The following is a 16,708-nucleotide window of genomic DNA, read 5'->3' as shown; positions in this document are numbered from 1 at the left end:
CCCTCGTCTGTGTGGTAACGACTGGGTTTTTCAACAGGACAACGATACAGTACACAATGCCTGCAGGACAAGGGACTTCTTCCAGGAGAATAACATCACTCTTTTGGCCCCATCCTGCGTGTTCCCCTGATCTAAATCCAATTGAGAACCTTTGGGGATGGATGGCAAAGGAAGTTTACAAAAATGGACAACAGTTCCAGACAGTAGATGACCTTCGTGCGGCCATCTTCACCACTTGGAGAAATGTTTCCACTCACCTCATGGAAACGCTTGCATCAAGCATGCCGAAACGAATTTTGGAAGTGATAAACAATAACGGCGGAGCTACTCATTACTGAGTTCATGTTTGGAAATTGGATTTCTGTTTTGGGGGGTTTAGTTTTTTTTTGGAGGTGTGGTCCTAAACTTTTGATCAGCTGAAAAACAGCCTGTTTCAGTTTATTCGTTGTTTTCATTAAATTGAATGCTCAAAAAATGTTTTGTCTCACTCCCATTTCTTCTTGTTGCATGTTGAAGCTCTACTTGGAACCTTGTTAAGATCCAGCCATGCTAAATATGATTTTTTGCCATTTTTCAAGTGGTCTTAAACTTTTGATCAGGACTGTATGTTTTAGGACTTCCTATGGTCTGTAAGAAGAAAAAACTGAGATAAACATCATTGACCACACAGCTAGTATTAGTGAAAAACCTTTAATTATGTCTTCCCATGGAAATTTATTTTTGGAACATGTTAGGAGAACACGACGGTATAAAATGCAATCCCTTCACCTATTATCCTGCATAAAAAATCTTGTAGAAAACAAATGAAAGTTTTCATTACTTTCAATTAATTTCAAACTTTTGAAATTGCTTTGAATTTAAATTGCCAGATGTCTGTTAAAATATAACAGTATTTATGGAACTGCTATGTCGTGTTAAAATACCCTTAAGTTGCTTCGAGGCTGACTAGTGGATTTTAGTCATGCTCTGTGCACATTTTTCTCTGGGCAAATGTTTTAAATAAGTAGCATCCCTTCTGAGGAATGCAATATTTCCTTAGGAGAAGGCAATGGCAGTACTGTAATGAAATAGCATATGCACACATTTATCATATTCCTAAGTGTTGTTTACTTGAAAAATGCTAGAGAATTACTTGGTATGACAGGCATTCTGTGTAGAGAACTAATTCGTAGTCTCGACCCGGCACACTTCAGACATCTTTTAAATACACATTTAAAAACAGCAGATTTGGATTTCTTGTGTTTCATAATGAAGACCACTGTTACTAAAGTCTCATTTTCTCTTTTTCTTTTTCTTTTCAGGCTCCTATCCCAGACTCTCCCTGAGCTTCAAATTGAAAAGAAATATTGGGTACTTTATACTTCAGACCTATATGCCGTCTATTCTGATTACTATATTATCCTGGGTATCGTTTTGGATAAACTATGATGCATCAGCAGCAAGAGTTGCCCTTGGTATGGTATCATTTTGTATTCATGCACTTAAAAGCAGTCCTTGAACTCCAAGGTGATTTTAGATTAAACCAACAAACCTTATACACTGTACAGACCTCACAAGCGGTTGCTGTAAAAAAAAAAAAAAAAAACATACAGTACAATGTAATGGTAAATGATTTTACTAATATAATAGTAGCATTTCCAGCATTTTTTTTTTAAACTCAAAAATTTAATTTATGAACTGTAAAAGTGTTTGAAATTTCACATTACTTTGAATTATTGAACTAATATTTAGTGACATGACCATTGTTTCTGAGAACTGTTTGACATCTGTGTTGCATGTAGTCAACCAACTTCTGGCACCTCTGAACGAGTATTCCAGTACAGAATGATTGGACTGCATTCCACTGTTCTTCGGAATTTGAGGATTTTGCCTCATAAACCGCATTTTTTATGTCACCCCACAAGTTCTCTATGGGACTTGGGTCAGGGCATTGGGCTGGCCACGTCATTATCTCAATCTTCTTTGTTTTCCACCAAAATGTTGTTTGCTTACTGGTGTGTTTTGGGTCATTGTGGCTTTGAAACACGACATTTCAATGGCATTTCTTCTGGAGCATAGAACAACATGATTTCCTATATTGATATACTCAAACTGATCCTTGATCCCTCATATGCAATAAATAGGCCCAACACCATGGTATGAGAAATATCTCCATTAGCGTGGAGGGAATCGAGTTTCGGGTCATCGATGCGAAGTCGATTCGGTCTGTACAGCATTAAAATGTATTGGCTCCGTGGAGCCAAACTTTATTTCCCCCAAAGTCATGCGAGACTTCACTGAATAAATTCGTTATTAATTTCTGCATCTTTTAAACGTAGGAATCCAACATTGGGTTTGGTACCCGCTGTACCTCAGTACCAAACCCAACTAGAGATTCCTAATTTTAAATGTTTTTAAGGATGCAGAAATGAATACTGAATTAATTCACCGAAGTCTTGCGGAACTTCAGGTTAAACAGCTTGTCTACACATAGGCAATACATTTTAATGCTTACAGAGACAATGAATGAATCGACTTCGAATCTCTGGCAAATTTTTACCCATATGACATGTATTTTTTCCAACAATGGGACTTTACAGGGAGTTCTTGCTGGAAAATTGGCTTCACTTAATCTTCTGATTATATCAGTACTCACTGGTAACTTTATATCTTTTTTGATCTTTCTGGAGGTGATTATTGGCTGAGCCTTTGCCATTTTTGCATTTGTTTTATTCTTCAAACCATTTTAGGGTACTTTCACACTTGCGGCAGGACGGATCCAACAGGCTGTTCACCATGTCGGATCCCTCCTTCCGCTATTTCGCCGGACCGCCGCTCCGTCCCCATTGACTCGGACATGCAGGACTTTTTAGTCCGGCGGCTTTCGCCGTGCTGCGCCGGAGCTCCGCCCCTCGTCCCCATTATAGTCAATGGGGACGGAGCGGCGGTCCGGCGGCACGGCAAAATAGCGGAAGGACGGATCCGACATGGTGAACAGCCTGTCGGATCCGTCCTGCCGCAAGTGTGAAAGTACCCTTAGATTTTGGTTGCCACTTCAAGGCATTTGAGATCATTTTAGCTGAGCAGCCTATAATTTCATGCATTTCTCTATATGTTTTTCCCTCTTCAAAACTTTTAATAAAATTATGTTCTTCATCAGAAAAATGTCTAGAAGTTAGAACCACCTATTTTCACCAGTATTTCAGAAGGAAATGCACCATAACCAACATATGCAACACTTGCGACCCTCCTTAAACAAGGACCAAAATTGACACCTATTATTCCACAGAATTAATTACTTCACCAATTTAACTCATCACTTCTATTTTTTTGAACAAGTCCTTTTGAATTATTGATTCATTTACTCAGAATGAACCGCATGCATGTCCTAATTGTGGGGTCTGTTTTTTTTATTACTGTACTACTCTTATAAATAAATTTTTTGATATGTTATGTGGGGATTCGCTCTGGTAGACAGGACAAGCGGACACAGTATAGAGGCAAAGACCAGTTTATAACTCAAAAACTGCAGTGTTTTATTCACACTTATGGCAACAAAACAGTACGTCCATTTGCAGTTTTGGTGTTCGTTCACACCTAGACAGTTCATACAGCAAAAACAGTCACCTTTTATCTTGGGTGTTAATCCACACCGGGTCGGCATAGCACAGGACAGAGCAGTCCTCCCAAATTCGGGCCTCCAGCCTGGCACAAGGCTTAGATCCCACAGAGATTGCCAGAGCTCCAATGTCAGAGAGAGATCATCACCACCACCTGACACTGCTGGCTGCTTTTTATAGGCCTCTCAAAACCTAGCCTGGAACGTGAGGAGTAGTCACCCACCCAGCACTTTGCTACTCCCAGTAAGAGCCGTCTCGGATCAGCTTTTACAGCTATACTAAATAGCAAGGTGTCAAACAGCAACTGCTGCTGACACATGAAAACTGGCTCTTACTCCACCGAGGCCAGGAACCTCGGTGACACATACCTTCTGTCAACGACGGTCCCTTGCGCCTTCCTACAGTTGAAATATCACTTCTAACAAATATAGTGTTTTTTCAGGATAATGATTTTGGACTGCTTTTATGCACACTACTGTTCAAAAAAGTCAGTTGGGCATGCATGCGGCCATTCCCTTCATTTATATGGGAATTCTGGAGATAGCTGAATACAGCACATGTTAGTCTGGCCACTCATTTAACCGGGGTTGCAGGGAATATGGGGCTATCCAAAAGTTAGGTGATAACTTGAGCCTCTTGCACACTAACGTTTTTTTTATTCTGTTTTCATTCCGTTTTTGCGGGTTCTATTTGCGGTCCATATGCGGAACCATTCATTTCAATGGTTCCGCAAAAAAAAAAAAACTTAGAGTACTCAGTATGCATTCCGTTTCCATATATCTGATCCGCTAAAAGATAGAACTTGTCCTATTATTGTCCACAAACAACGTTCAGTGGCTCCATTCAAGTCAATGGGTCAGCAAAAAATATGGAATGCATACGGAACACATCCGTATGTAATATGTTTTTTGCGGAACCATGCCCACTTTGCAAATGTGTTTATTGTTTAAAAACATTACTGTACATTACAGTAATGATTACAAATTTTATGTTTCCGTTTGCGATCCGCTAACAACGGATCGCATACGGAAACCATACAGAGATTGTTTGCGGAACTACGGAATAGAAACGGAACGGAAACGGAGACACAACGGAAACATAAAACTGAACAATGGATCCATGAAAAACGGACCACAAAATATAGAAAAAGACATACGGTTGTGTGCAAGAGGCCTTAAACTAACTGTAATACCCCTTTAATTTTTATTTTGGCCCTGCGTAGAGCTATAGGTAATGACCCCCAGTGCATTTGCGTCAAACACAAAAACAATGCATAATGCTACATTGTTTTCACTCCCTCCATGTAACAGTGCAGCCCTGTAGGTGTCATTCACAGCCATACAAGTAGGCATTGTGTGGCAGGTTGAAGCCAAGAACAAAAATAAGGAAGGACACGGCTGCAGGGCTGGGACAAGGTCCACCACCAACAGAGGCTGAGCTGCCCAAGTGCGCCCCCCCTCCCCCCATCTACCCCACCAGACATTTAGATGTTATTTATTCCTGCAGCTCTAATGCTCTGATGATCACTGATCAGTAGATGACTCAAGCAAGCCCCCCCCACGCCATTTAGATATGTATGTTTGTTATTAATCATCTCCCACCCCAAGACGCACCTAGGTTTTAGAGGAGGATAATAGGAAACAATATTTTTCATTCCACCTCAGGTCAGACCAGCCATCAGACCCCCAATGTTAATTAGACCTCAGCTCACAGGCACAGCCCCAATGCCTCAGATCAGACCCCCATGTCAGCCATCAGCCCTCCATGTCATATTTCTCCCCGTCCATGAAACAGACAGACTACAGACATTGTCTCCGGCCCATCATGTAACCCCATCCTCACCCATGTCACATTTCTCCCCCTCCTTTTGGTTGCTCTAACACCTAAAGAAAAAATAATAATTTAAAAAACCTGATGTTTCTCCAGATGATCTTATGCTAAAAGTCGTGGTAATAGAGTCTCAAAGGTCTATAGAAGCAGGTACACAATTTTTACAAACCTTTGAGACTCTAATAACACTACTATCAACATCAGGTCATTTAGAGAAACAGCAGGTTTTTTTAATTATGTTTTTCCTTTAGGTGTTAAAACATAACTTTCATTTGATTGCTGTAACACCTAAAGGAAAAATCATTTTAAAAACCTGCTGTGTCTCTAGATGACCTGATGTTGACAGTAGTGTTAATAGAGTCTCAAAGGTTTGTAAAAATAGTGTACCTGCTTCTATAGACCTTTGAGACTCTATTACCACGACTTTTAGCATAAGATCATCTGGAGAAACATCAGTTTTTTTTTAAATTATTATTTTTTCTTTAGGTGTTAGAGCAACCAAATGGAGGGGGAGAAATGTGACATGGGTGAGGATGGGGTTACATGATGGGCCGGAGACAATGTCTGTAGTCTGTCTGTTTCATGGACGGGGTCTGTAAAAATAGGGTAACTGCTTCTATAGACCTTTCAGACTCTATTACCACTGCTATCAACATAAGGTCATCTTGAGAAACAGCAGGTTTTTAATTTGTTTTCCTTTAGGTGTTCAAGCAATCAAATAAGTTATGTTTTAACACCTAAAGGAAAAAAAAAATATTTTAAAAACTTGTTCTTTCTCTAGGTGACCTTATATTTATAGTAGTGTTAATAGAGTCTCAAGGGTCTATAAAAGCAGTTACCCTATTTTTACAGACCTTTGAGACTCTATTAACACTACTATCAACATATGGTCATCTAGAGAAACAGCAGGCTTAAAAAAAAATCCCTTTAGATGTTAGAGTAAATTGCAATCAAATGAACGTTATGTGTTAAGATTAGGGTCAGAAGCAGACAAGCAGGGTTTCTTTAGCCTCTTGAGTATTAGTTTTTACATTCATAAAGCTCCACATTGAGCTTCCAGCAGCAGACAGATGCCAGGGCAATTCTGTGGTCACCTCACCTGGGCACATGGTCTTTGCTCAGCAGAGTCCTGCCATACATGCTGGGTAGATGCTAGAATGGATTTGTTAGAAGGAGGTCTCTGACGTCACTGGTCACATGCTCCTTCATGGTCACATGATCCACTGTGAGAACGCCTGCCTCCTGCTGTGTTCAGCTCCAGGGAGAAGGGGGTGTGAAAGGATGGACCAATGGCAGGGCAGCTAGCTGATACTGGCCAATCAGCAGCCTCCTGCTCCTATCTGTGGCTTAACACAAGCGCAGCTTAGAGTGAACACTGGCTGGGGAGGGCGCCCGGCAGCGCTGCGCTGCTGGCAAGTAAGTGATTAAAAAAAAGTTTGTTTTTCCGCCCACCCCAAGCTGCGCCCTGAGGCTGGAGCCTCCCCAGCCTCTGTGTCGGCCCGGCCCTGCACGGCTGTACACCCAATGTGTGCAAAGTGCAAAACTAGTATGCTGGGAAGTGTAGCAGTTGTCCATAGTAATTGAATATATTATTTCATGTTATTTTATTTTCCAGAGGTTTTTAAAAAATGAAAATGAGAGCTAAACACTGGATGCTATCAGCAAGAACTACTGTAGTTTTGATAAATCTCACCTATATAGCTCCATGTTGTCATCCCACATCTAATATGATCTGAAAAGCAGAAACTAATTTAATCTTTAACCATTTACAGTGAGTGGGGTTCATAGCATAGAGGTGTTATCTGCTTTCAAGATGTGTCCGTAAGGGGCACTGATGTACATCCACCAGTTCTCATGAACTCACAATGCTTGAAGGATTGAAAGATTTAGGGAATTTGGAGAAGAAAGCAGTTTGGAGGATGATGTTGTTTTATATTTGTTATGGTGATCTACCGTCCTTTTCGCCCTATAAGACGCACTGGTCCATAAGACGCACCTAGGTTTTAGAGGAGGACAATAAGAAAAAAATATTTTTTTATTAGTCATCAGATCAGCAATCAGACCCCCAATATTAATCAGACCTCAGCTCACAGTCCCAATCAAATCCCCAAAGTTAATAAGACCTCAGCTCAGACCCCAATGTGAATGATCCCCAATCAGACTCAGATCAGAGCCCAATATAAAGAAGACCCCCAATAAGACCTCAGATGAGACCCCCATGCCTCATATCAGTCCTCCATGCCTCATATCAGCCCCCAGTCATATATGTAATCAGCCCCCAGTCATATAATCAGCCCCCAGTCATATAATCAACCCCCAGCCATTATTCAGCAGCCCCCAGCCATTATTCAGCAGCCCCCAGCCATTATTCAGCAGCCCCCAGCCTCAGATCACAAAATGAAAAAAACACTTACCTTTCCTGCTCCTCTCCACCCACAATCTTCTTCCTCTTGCTGCCGGCTGTGATGTGAACTAGCGCGCACAGCGGGAGGTCACAGAGCGCCCTCACACTGTGCGCAGCCACTGCACAGCCGACAGCTGAGGACCAGGAAGCGGTATGTACAGAGCCTTAACCGCTTCCTGGTTCTCCGGTACTAATAAGCACTTCCATAATGGAAGCGCTCATTACTATTCACCCCATAAGATGCAGGGACAATTTCCCCCACTTTGGGGGGGAGGGTGCGTCTTATGGGGCGAAAAATATGGTAGTTTAATTAGTTTTACTATAAGACTGAACTATACAATTCATGAGCCATATTAAAAACTAAAACATGGAATTGGATTTGGAAAAGACATCTCAGCATGCATCAAAGTTCACAAATTAACTTAAGTACACTCGGACAGTTTTATTAATGGGTTTAAGCCACAAAAATTATGACACATGCAATTTACAGGATAACAGGCTGAACTGAATGGAAGTGTGTCTTTTTTCAGCTTTATAAACTATGTAACTGTGTTACATGCCATATTTGTATTGTTCTTTGCAACTTTTTACATTTCTCTTTTCAAAAGTGGTGAATAAAGTGGGTGGGATTGAGTGGGAGGAGCATCACCTCCCAGAACTCAACAGAATTACTATAATTTCCGACAAAAATTGGCATAAATTATAGCTGAAATATACGCCGAGCTGGCGTACATTTCAGTTTCTGGCACACTGACAACCAGAGGATGCACAAAATTTATCATGAGGCCTGTGCCTCTTATTAAATGTGACACACTCCAGCAGAATTCATACTAAGACCAACGTATGAAATACCAGTCTTAGTAAATCTGCCCCACTATGTGTCACACAATTAGCATATCAAATACCAGTAGTTCCTACGTGGATATGTCTTTGAGCAAAGACTTGTATTTAATCTCTTCGACTTCTGAACCATTTCAATGATTTATGGCACACGAGGTCACTTACAACCGTAAATTAGAATCATTGATCTCTTTAATACTTATAGCTCAGCCTGGTAATTTCCTACAGAATCTAGTTTCTGCAGCAGTAATATTTAATATTCAGTTTTCTCACTGTGCTGAATGAACTTAATTAGAACTTCCCAACATGTGACAGATTGATAAGAAAACACAGCATAATAAAAGCTAACAAAATGCCAGCGCCGGGCAAAATCGTTTACATTTGCAGTGACAGTTTTACAATAGAATTAACTATACAATACATAATACCAACATTAGCAAAATGCAATGCTATATAGTCTGAATATCAACAATCCCTGCTGGTAGTATTTGTCATTTTACTGCCTCACATATGAATGTGTGCATGTTTGCATTGCAGATCTGTGCAGCACATCATATTTTTATGAAAATTCATAAATTTAGATCTTATAATTTGCATTGTTCATTATTCAGTATAAAAAAGGTTTTTGTATCAGTTTAACCCAGATCAGTATAGGACAGACACAACATAACCTAGAGCAGTGTTAAAAAATAAATGGAACGTCATATAAACTGTGTAATCGTCATGCTTTATGTTATTGCTTGCTGTGACAAGTAACAGCAGTACTGAATGTATTTTGGAGCAAAGATATTGTAGCTTGGGAGAAATAGTGCACATAAAAAAGATTAATGTGTAAATAGTTATGGAGATGCTTGATTTTTAGGCCTTGTTTACACAGTGCAATTTGGCGGCAGCAAATTGCGGATCCGCAAAAAAAACGGATGACGTTCCGTATGGCATCCGTTTTTTTTGCAGATCCGTTTTTTTTGTGAATCCATTGTAATAATGCCTATCCTTGTCCGCAAACTAGAAAAAAATAGGACATGCACTTTTTTTTTGCGGATCAACGGAACGGACATACTGATGTGGAAAGCACACGGTGTGCTGTCCGCGTTTTTTGCGGACCCATTGAAATGAATAGGTCCGCATCCTATCCGCAATAAAAATGGAACAGACACGGAAACAAAATACGGTCGTGTGCATGAGGCCTAATAGAGGCAGGCCATGTGATAGCTATGGGACACTTGAATCTTAGAATCCAATGATCTACGTAGACAGCAGTAGTTGGTCCAGTGATTGAGATAGACAGAAGATGGCCCCTGTGAAGCAATAGTAAATGGGTCTCTTGCTGGGCAACAGCTCATTTGTCACGAGCAAGATGATCATTATAGAGTTCATCTAGGCCAGGGCTGGCCAACCTGCGGCTCTCCAGCTGTTGTAAAACTACAATTCCCACCATGCCCTGCTGTAGGCTGATAGCTGTAGGCTGTCTGGGCATGCTGGGAGTTGTAGTTTTGCAAGAGCTGGAGAGCCACAGGTTGGCCATCCCTGATCTAGGCAATCTTTCGCTGATGTCAAGTGCATACACATTCACAATGCAACTGCGATAGGGCCCTTGGAGTGAGGGAGCTCAGTCCTAGATAGGTCCTACTCCCTTTGTTCTAAGGTAGCCAGAAACTAAATTCTCCTCTCCACATGGATGAAGTCATGGAAAGAGCACCAGTGGGAACCAGAACCAATCCTGATGTCCCTTTTTCACTGGGTGGCAAAACATGGCAACATAATGGAAAGGGGAGGCAATTTGATCTTCTAACCTATATGGACATTTCTCAAGTATATCACTTTTAAAGGGGTTTTCTGGGTTCAGAGCTGAGCCCGGACATATCCCCGTTTTCACCAGACAGACCCTCTGATATGAGAATCAGAGCAATTCATGCTCTGATGCTCTCCCTTGTCCTGCGCTGTATTGCACAGGGCAAGAGCTGTTTTTCTTATATTTTTTACACTGCTAGGTGTAGGCTTCTTCCTAGCAGTGTTCCCAGTGACATCACCGACACTGATAGGTGGGCTTTAGTGCTGCCCTAGCCATTTTACAGGCTAGGGCAGCACTAAAGCCCATCCATTGGTGCCAGTGACTTCACCAGGCTCACTGTTAGGCGGAAGCCTCTGCCTAGCATTACCCATGCAGAGCCACGTACAGTCAGGTCCATAAATATTGGGACATCGACACAATTCTAAGATTTTTGGCTCTATACACCACCACAGTGGATTTGAAATGAAACAAACTAGATGTGCTTTAACTGCAGACTGTCAGCTTTAATTTGAGGGTATTTACATCCAAATCAGGTGAACGGTGTAGGAATTACAACAGTTTGCATATGTGCCTCCCACTTGTTAAGGGACCAAAAGTAATGGGACAATTGGCTTCTCAGCTGTTCCATGGCCAGGTGTGTGTTGTTCCCTCATTATCCCAATTGCAATGAGCAGATAAAAGGTCGAGAGTTAATTTCAAGTGTGCTAATTACATTTGGAATCTGTTGCTGTCAACTCTCAAGATGAGATCCAAAGAGTTGTCACTATCAGTGAAGCAAGCCATCATGAGGCTGAAAAAACAAAACAAACCCATCAGAGAGATAGCAAAAACATTAGGCTGGGCCAAAACAACTGTTTGGAAGATTCTTAAAAAGAAGGAACGCACCAGTGAGCTCAGCAACACCAAAAGACCCGGAAGACCACGGAAAACAACTGTGGTGGATGACCGAAGAATTCTTTCCCTGGGGAAAAAAAACACCTTTCACAACAGTTGGCCAGATCAAGAACACTCTCCAGGAGGTAGGTGTATGTGTGTCAAAGTCAACAATCAAGAGAAGACTTCACCAGAGTGAATACAGAGGGTTCACCACAAGATGTAAACCATTGGTGAGCCTCAAAAACAGGAAGGCTAGATTAGAGTTTGCCAAACGATATCTAAAAAAGCCTTCACAGTTCTGGAACAACATCCTATGGAGAGATGAGACCAAGATCAACTTGTACCAGAGTGATGGGAAGAGAAGAATATGGAGAAGGAAAGAAACTGCTCATGATCCTAAGCATACCACCTCATCAATGAAGCATGGTGGTGGTAGTGTCATGGCATGGGCATGTATGGCTGCCAATAGAACTGGTTCTCTTGCATTTATTGATGATGTGACTGCTGACAAAAGCAGCAGGATGAATTCTGAAGAAATGTTTCGGGCATTATTATCTGCTCATATTCAGCCAAATGCTTCATAACTCATTGGACGGCGCTTCACAGTGCAGAGGGACAATGACCAAAAGCATACTGCAAAAGGGAAATAAATGGAAATAAATGGAATGTTATGCAATGGACAAGTCAATCACCTGACCTGAATCCGATTAAGCATGCATGTCACGGCGGAGAGTGGGGGAAACCCCCCACCGTGCGGTGTCAAAAGGAAAAAGGGGATCAGCCTGGCCAAAAGGAGTAATAAGGGAGCAGGTCACCTCCTACTGCGTCCCTAATCCTCTCCCTGACTCCTCACTGTATGAGTGGACCCCGATGGTAGGACGACTCATACTCAGGATACCTAGAAATATTAAGTCGCCCCCTGGAAATCCCTCACTTAGGAGCAGGGGAGAGACAACCTGTTCATCCCAGTCATGGAGGAACAGGAGTCTCTATCTGAGGCCAGGCTGCAAGGAGAGGGGAACACATACAGCAATAAGGAGATGGCAGGTAAGTGAAACCAGTAACACACTTACCTGCCACAGACACACTGACTGGAACACGTGCACAAGTGCTGGTCTCCACACCAACATTAAAAGGACACAGCACACACCACAAACCACACAGGGACCCAGGACACCCATAGCTGCAATAAACATAAGACACCATAAAAACATCTTCTATCTATGACCACAAGGGTGGCCCTCACTGGACAGATGGAAAATGCCAGGAAGATAGCTCCAGCATACACCATGGCTGGAGTACCCCCCAGCTTCAGACATCCAGCAGAGGCTAAATAGACCAAGCAGCCACACCCACACACACATAAACCCAGTGTTAAAACACTAGGAAGGGAGTTAACCCTTCCAACACCAGACAAGGGGAGGAAGCCACTTAAAGGGAAGTGCACACACAAGCATGGAAAGCTACACGTTGCCGCAGGCAGCAACATGCGTGGCAACCATGTCACAGCAATCACCCAAAAGGCCGAGACACTGCCACCGCATGCACACACAGCAACATGTTTCTGCGGGCAACTGCAAGTGTAGCAACAGTGTCACAGCGCACACCATAGGCCGTGACAATGCATTTCACTTGCTGAAGACAAAACTGAAGGGAAAATGCCCCAAGAACAAGCAGGAATTGAAGACAGTTGCAGTAGAGGCCTGGCAGAGCATCACCAGGGATGAAACCCAGCGTCTGGTGATGTCTATGCGTTCCAGACTTCAGGCTGTAATTGACTGCAAAGAATTTGCAACCAAGTATTAAAAAGTGAAAGTTTAATTTATGATTATTATTCTGTCCCATTACTTTTGGTCCCTTAACAAGTGGGAGGCACATATGCAAACTGTTGTAATTCCTACACCCTTCACCTGATTTGGATGTATATACCCTCAAATTAAAGCTGATCGTCTGCAGTTAAAGCACATCTTGTTTGTTTCATTTCAAATCCATTGTGGTGGTGTATAGAGCCAAAAATGTTAGAATTGTGTTGATGTCCCAATATTTATGGACCTGACTGTATGTCATCAGACCTGCAGAAAAAGCCTTTGCCCTGCGCGATTCAGTGCAGGGCAGAGGAGAGCATTGGAGCATGTCAGAGGGGCTGCCTGGATGAAAACGGGGATATGTCCGAGTTCAGTTCTGAACCCAGAAAACCGCTTTAATTATTTTGCTATAAGCACCAGCAGAATCAATTATATTTAATCATATTTTAATTGAAGATTCTTGTTCTCTATGTACATAGCTGGTTTATATATGATCATTTATCTAATTTACAATTATGACAATTTCAAAAACATATAAATGATGGTGGATGATATAAAATCCCAAGAATGCACTTCATTGTCTTTGGTAAGCAGTAGTGATGAGCGAGCATGCTCGGCCGAGTACCGGTTCGGCTCGAGCATCGCTATGCTCGGCACATGGCGCTACTCGGCCGAATGCCACATGTGCTCGTCGCATTTCTCGAGTCTCCTCACCGCACGTTTGGCGCCTCCTAAGCAGCCAATCAGCGTTCAGGTAAGTAATTCCCTTCAGTGTAATGCCATAGCCATGGTAGCTATTAGCCTTACACTGATTGGCTGGCCGGAACATGTGATACCAGTTTATATAGGAGCCGATGTCCCATGCTCGGATCATTTAGCGTCAGGGAGAGCAGACAGTAGACAGGGACAGATAGCGTTTTGCTGGAAATTCACAGATTTAACTCCAAAAAAACTATTGAAAGACCAAACAGTCCTCTTAAAGGGAACCTGTCACCGGGATTTTGTGTATAGAGCTCAGGACATGGGTTGCTAGATGGCCGCTAGCACATCTGCAATACCCAGTCCCCATAGCTCTGTGTGCTTTTATTGTGTAATAAAAACGATTTGATACATATACAAGTTAACCTGACATGAGTCCTGTATGTGAGAGGAGTCAGGGACAGGACTCATCTCAGGTTAATTTGCATATGTATTAAATCAGTTTTTTTACACAATAAAAGCACACAGAGCTATGGGGACTGGGTATTGTGCATGTGCTAGGGGCCATCTAACAACCCATGTCCTCAGCTCTATACACAAAATCCCGGTGACAGGTTCCCTTTAAGGACTACAGTGTGTGTTTGACAGCAGTGCAGTACCATTATTTTTTTTTTTTACCAGGAGTTAAATTCAGCAGTATCAGGGACAGGCATCTTCAGGAAGGGACAGATAGTGCAGGGCTGGGAAATCGCTTTTTTAAGTAACCAAAAGCTTTTAAAAGACAGAAAGATTTGATATTAGTGAGATCTACAGTACGCCATCAGAAAGCAGTGTGTTTAGCAGACATTTTAAAAGGGGGCTTATTCACTAGAGTGTGCCTGCTAGTGAGATATACACATCGCGCCATCAGAGACTTTTTTTTTCTGGGGAAATTAACCTAATTTGTGCCACATCTCTGTGTGCATTCAATCTGTAACTGTTATATTCAGTACTCCAGCAGAGATTTATTTATATTTTGGGCAAATTTAACAAGTTTTGGGCACATCTGTGTGTGCGTTCAATCCACAAACATTTTATACAGTATTCCAGCAGAGAATAACTTTTATTTGGGACAAATTTTACTAGTTTTAGGCACATCTGTGTGTGCGTTTAAGCCGCAACCGTATATACAGTATTCCAGCAGAGAATTATTTGTATTTGGGACACATTTAACTACTTTTGGGCACATCTGTGTGTGTGTTCAATCCACAAACGTTATATACAGTACTCCAGAAGAGAATACATTTTATTTTGGACAAATTTAACTAGTTTTAAGCACATCTGTGTGTGCGCTTAGGCCGCAACTGTATATACAGTATTCCAGCAGAGAATTATTTGTATTTGGGACACATTTAACTACTTTTGGGCACATTTGTGTGTGCGTTCAATCGACAAACGTTATATACAGTACTCCAGCAGAGAATAAATTTTATTTTGGACAAATTTAACTAGTTTTAGGCACATCTGTGTGTGCGCTTAGGCCGCAACCGTATATACAGTATTCCAGCAGAGAATTATTTGTATTTGGGACACATTTAACTACTTTTGGGCACATCTGTGTGCGTTTAGGCCGCAACCATATATACAGTATTCCAGCAGATAAGTATTTGTATTTGGGACAAATTTAACTAGTTTTAGGCAAATCTGTGTATGCATTTAGGCCGCAAACGTATATACAGTATTCCAGCAGAGAATTATTTATATTTGGGACACATTTAACTACTTTTGGGCACAGCTGTGTGCGTTCAATCCACAAACGTTATATACAGTACTCCAGCAGAGAATAAATTTTATTTGGGACAAATTTTACTAGTTTTAGGCACATCTGTGTGTGCGTTTAGGCCGCAACCGTATATACAGTATTCCAGTAGAGAATTGTTTGTATTTGGGACACATTTAACTACTTTTGGGCACATCTGTGTGTGTGTTCAATCCACAAACGTTATATACAGTATTCCAGCAGAGAATAAATTTTATTTTGGACAAATTTAACTAGTTTTAGGCACATCTCTGTGTGCGCTTAGGCCGCAACCGTATATACAGTATTCCAGCAGAGAATTATTTGTATTTGGGACAAATTTAACTAGTTTTGGGCACATCTGTGTGTGCGTTCAATCCACAAACGTTATATACAATATTCCAGCAGAGAATACATTTTATTTGGGACAAATTTAACAAGTTTTAGGCACATCTGTGTGTGTGTTTAGGCCGCAACCATATATACAGTATTCCAGCAGATAATTATTTGTATTTTGGACAAATTTAACTAGTTTTGGGCACATCTGTGTGTGCGTTCAATCCACAAACATTATATACAGTATTCCAGCAGAGAATACATTTTATTTTGGACAAATTTAACTAGTTTTAGGCACATCTGTGTGTGCGTTTAGGCCGCAACCGTATATACAGTATTCCAGCAGAGAATACATTTTATTTGGGACAAATTTAACTAGTTTTAGGCACATATGTTTGTGCGTTCAATCCACAAACGTTATATGCAGTATTCCAGCAGATAATTATTTGCATTTGGAACACATTTAACTACTTTTGGGCACATCTATGTGTGCGTTCTATCCACAAACGTTATATTCAGTATTCCAGCAGAGAATTATTTTGCTGGGTGCAAATTTAAATAGGTTGTCCAACATCTATTGAATAAACCTTTTAATATAAAGATAAGAAGGCGAGCACTAAGGGACGGGGAAGTGGGCGTGTTGCTGACAGTTCAGGCAGAGTCCTTGGCCCTGGGCGCGATGAAACTGTGCCAGCTGCCGATGAAACTGGAAAAAAGAAAAAATCCACCATACCCAGGTTCATTTCACAG

At 41.5% G+C, this 16,708-nt stretch overlaps 1 protein-coding gene across 2 annotated transcripts in view; it reads left to right on the top strand.

The window, feature by feature from the left end:
• GABRB3 (gamma-aminobutyric acid type A receptor subunit beta3) overlaps positions 1 to 16,708 on the top strand; it is a 328,007-nt gene that overhangs the window by 278,532 nt on the left and 32,767 nt on the right. For both annotated transcript variants that reach the window (XM_040421745.1, XM_040421746.1), the window contains exon 7: positions 1,302 to 1,454. In XM_040421745.1, the coding sequence (XP_040277679.1) occupies positions 1,302 to 1,454 (153 nt within the window). The remainder of the gene's footprint in view (positions 1 to 1,301; positions 1,455 to 16,708) is intronic.

This window comes from Bufo bufo, chromosome 3 (assembly GCF_905171765.1).
Source record: "Bufo bufo chromosome 3, aBufBuf1.1, whole genome shotgun sequence".
Classification (NCBI taxonomy): Eukaryota; Metazoa; Chordata; class Amphibia; order Anura; family Bufonidae; genus Bufo; species Bufo bufo.
This window is presented reverse-complemented; position numbering and strand designations above follow the sequence as displayed.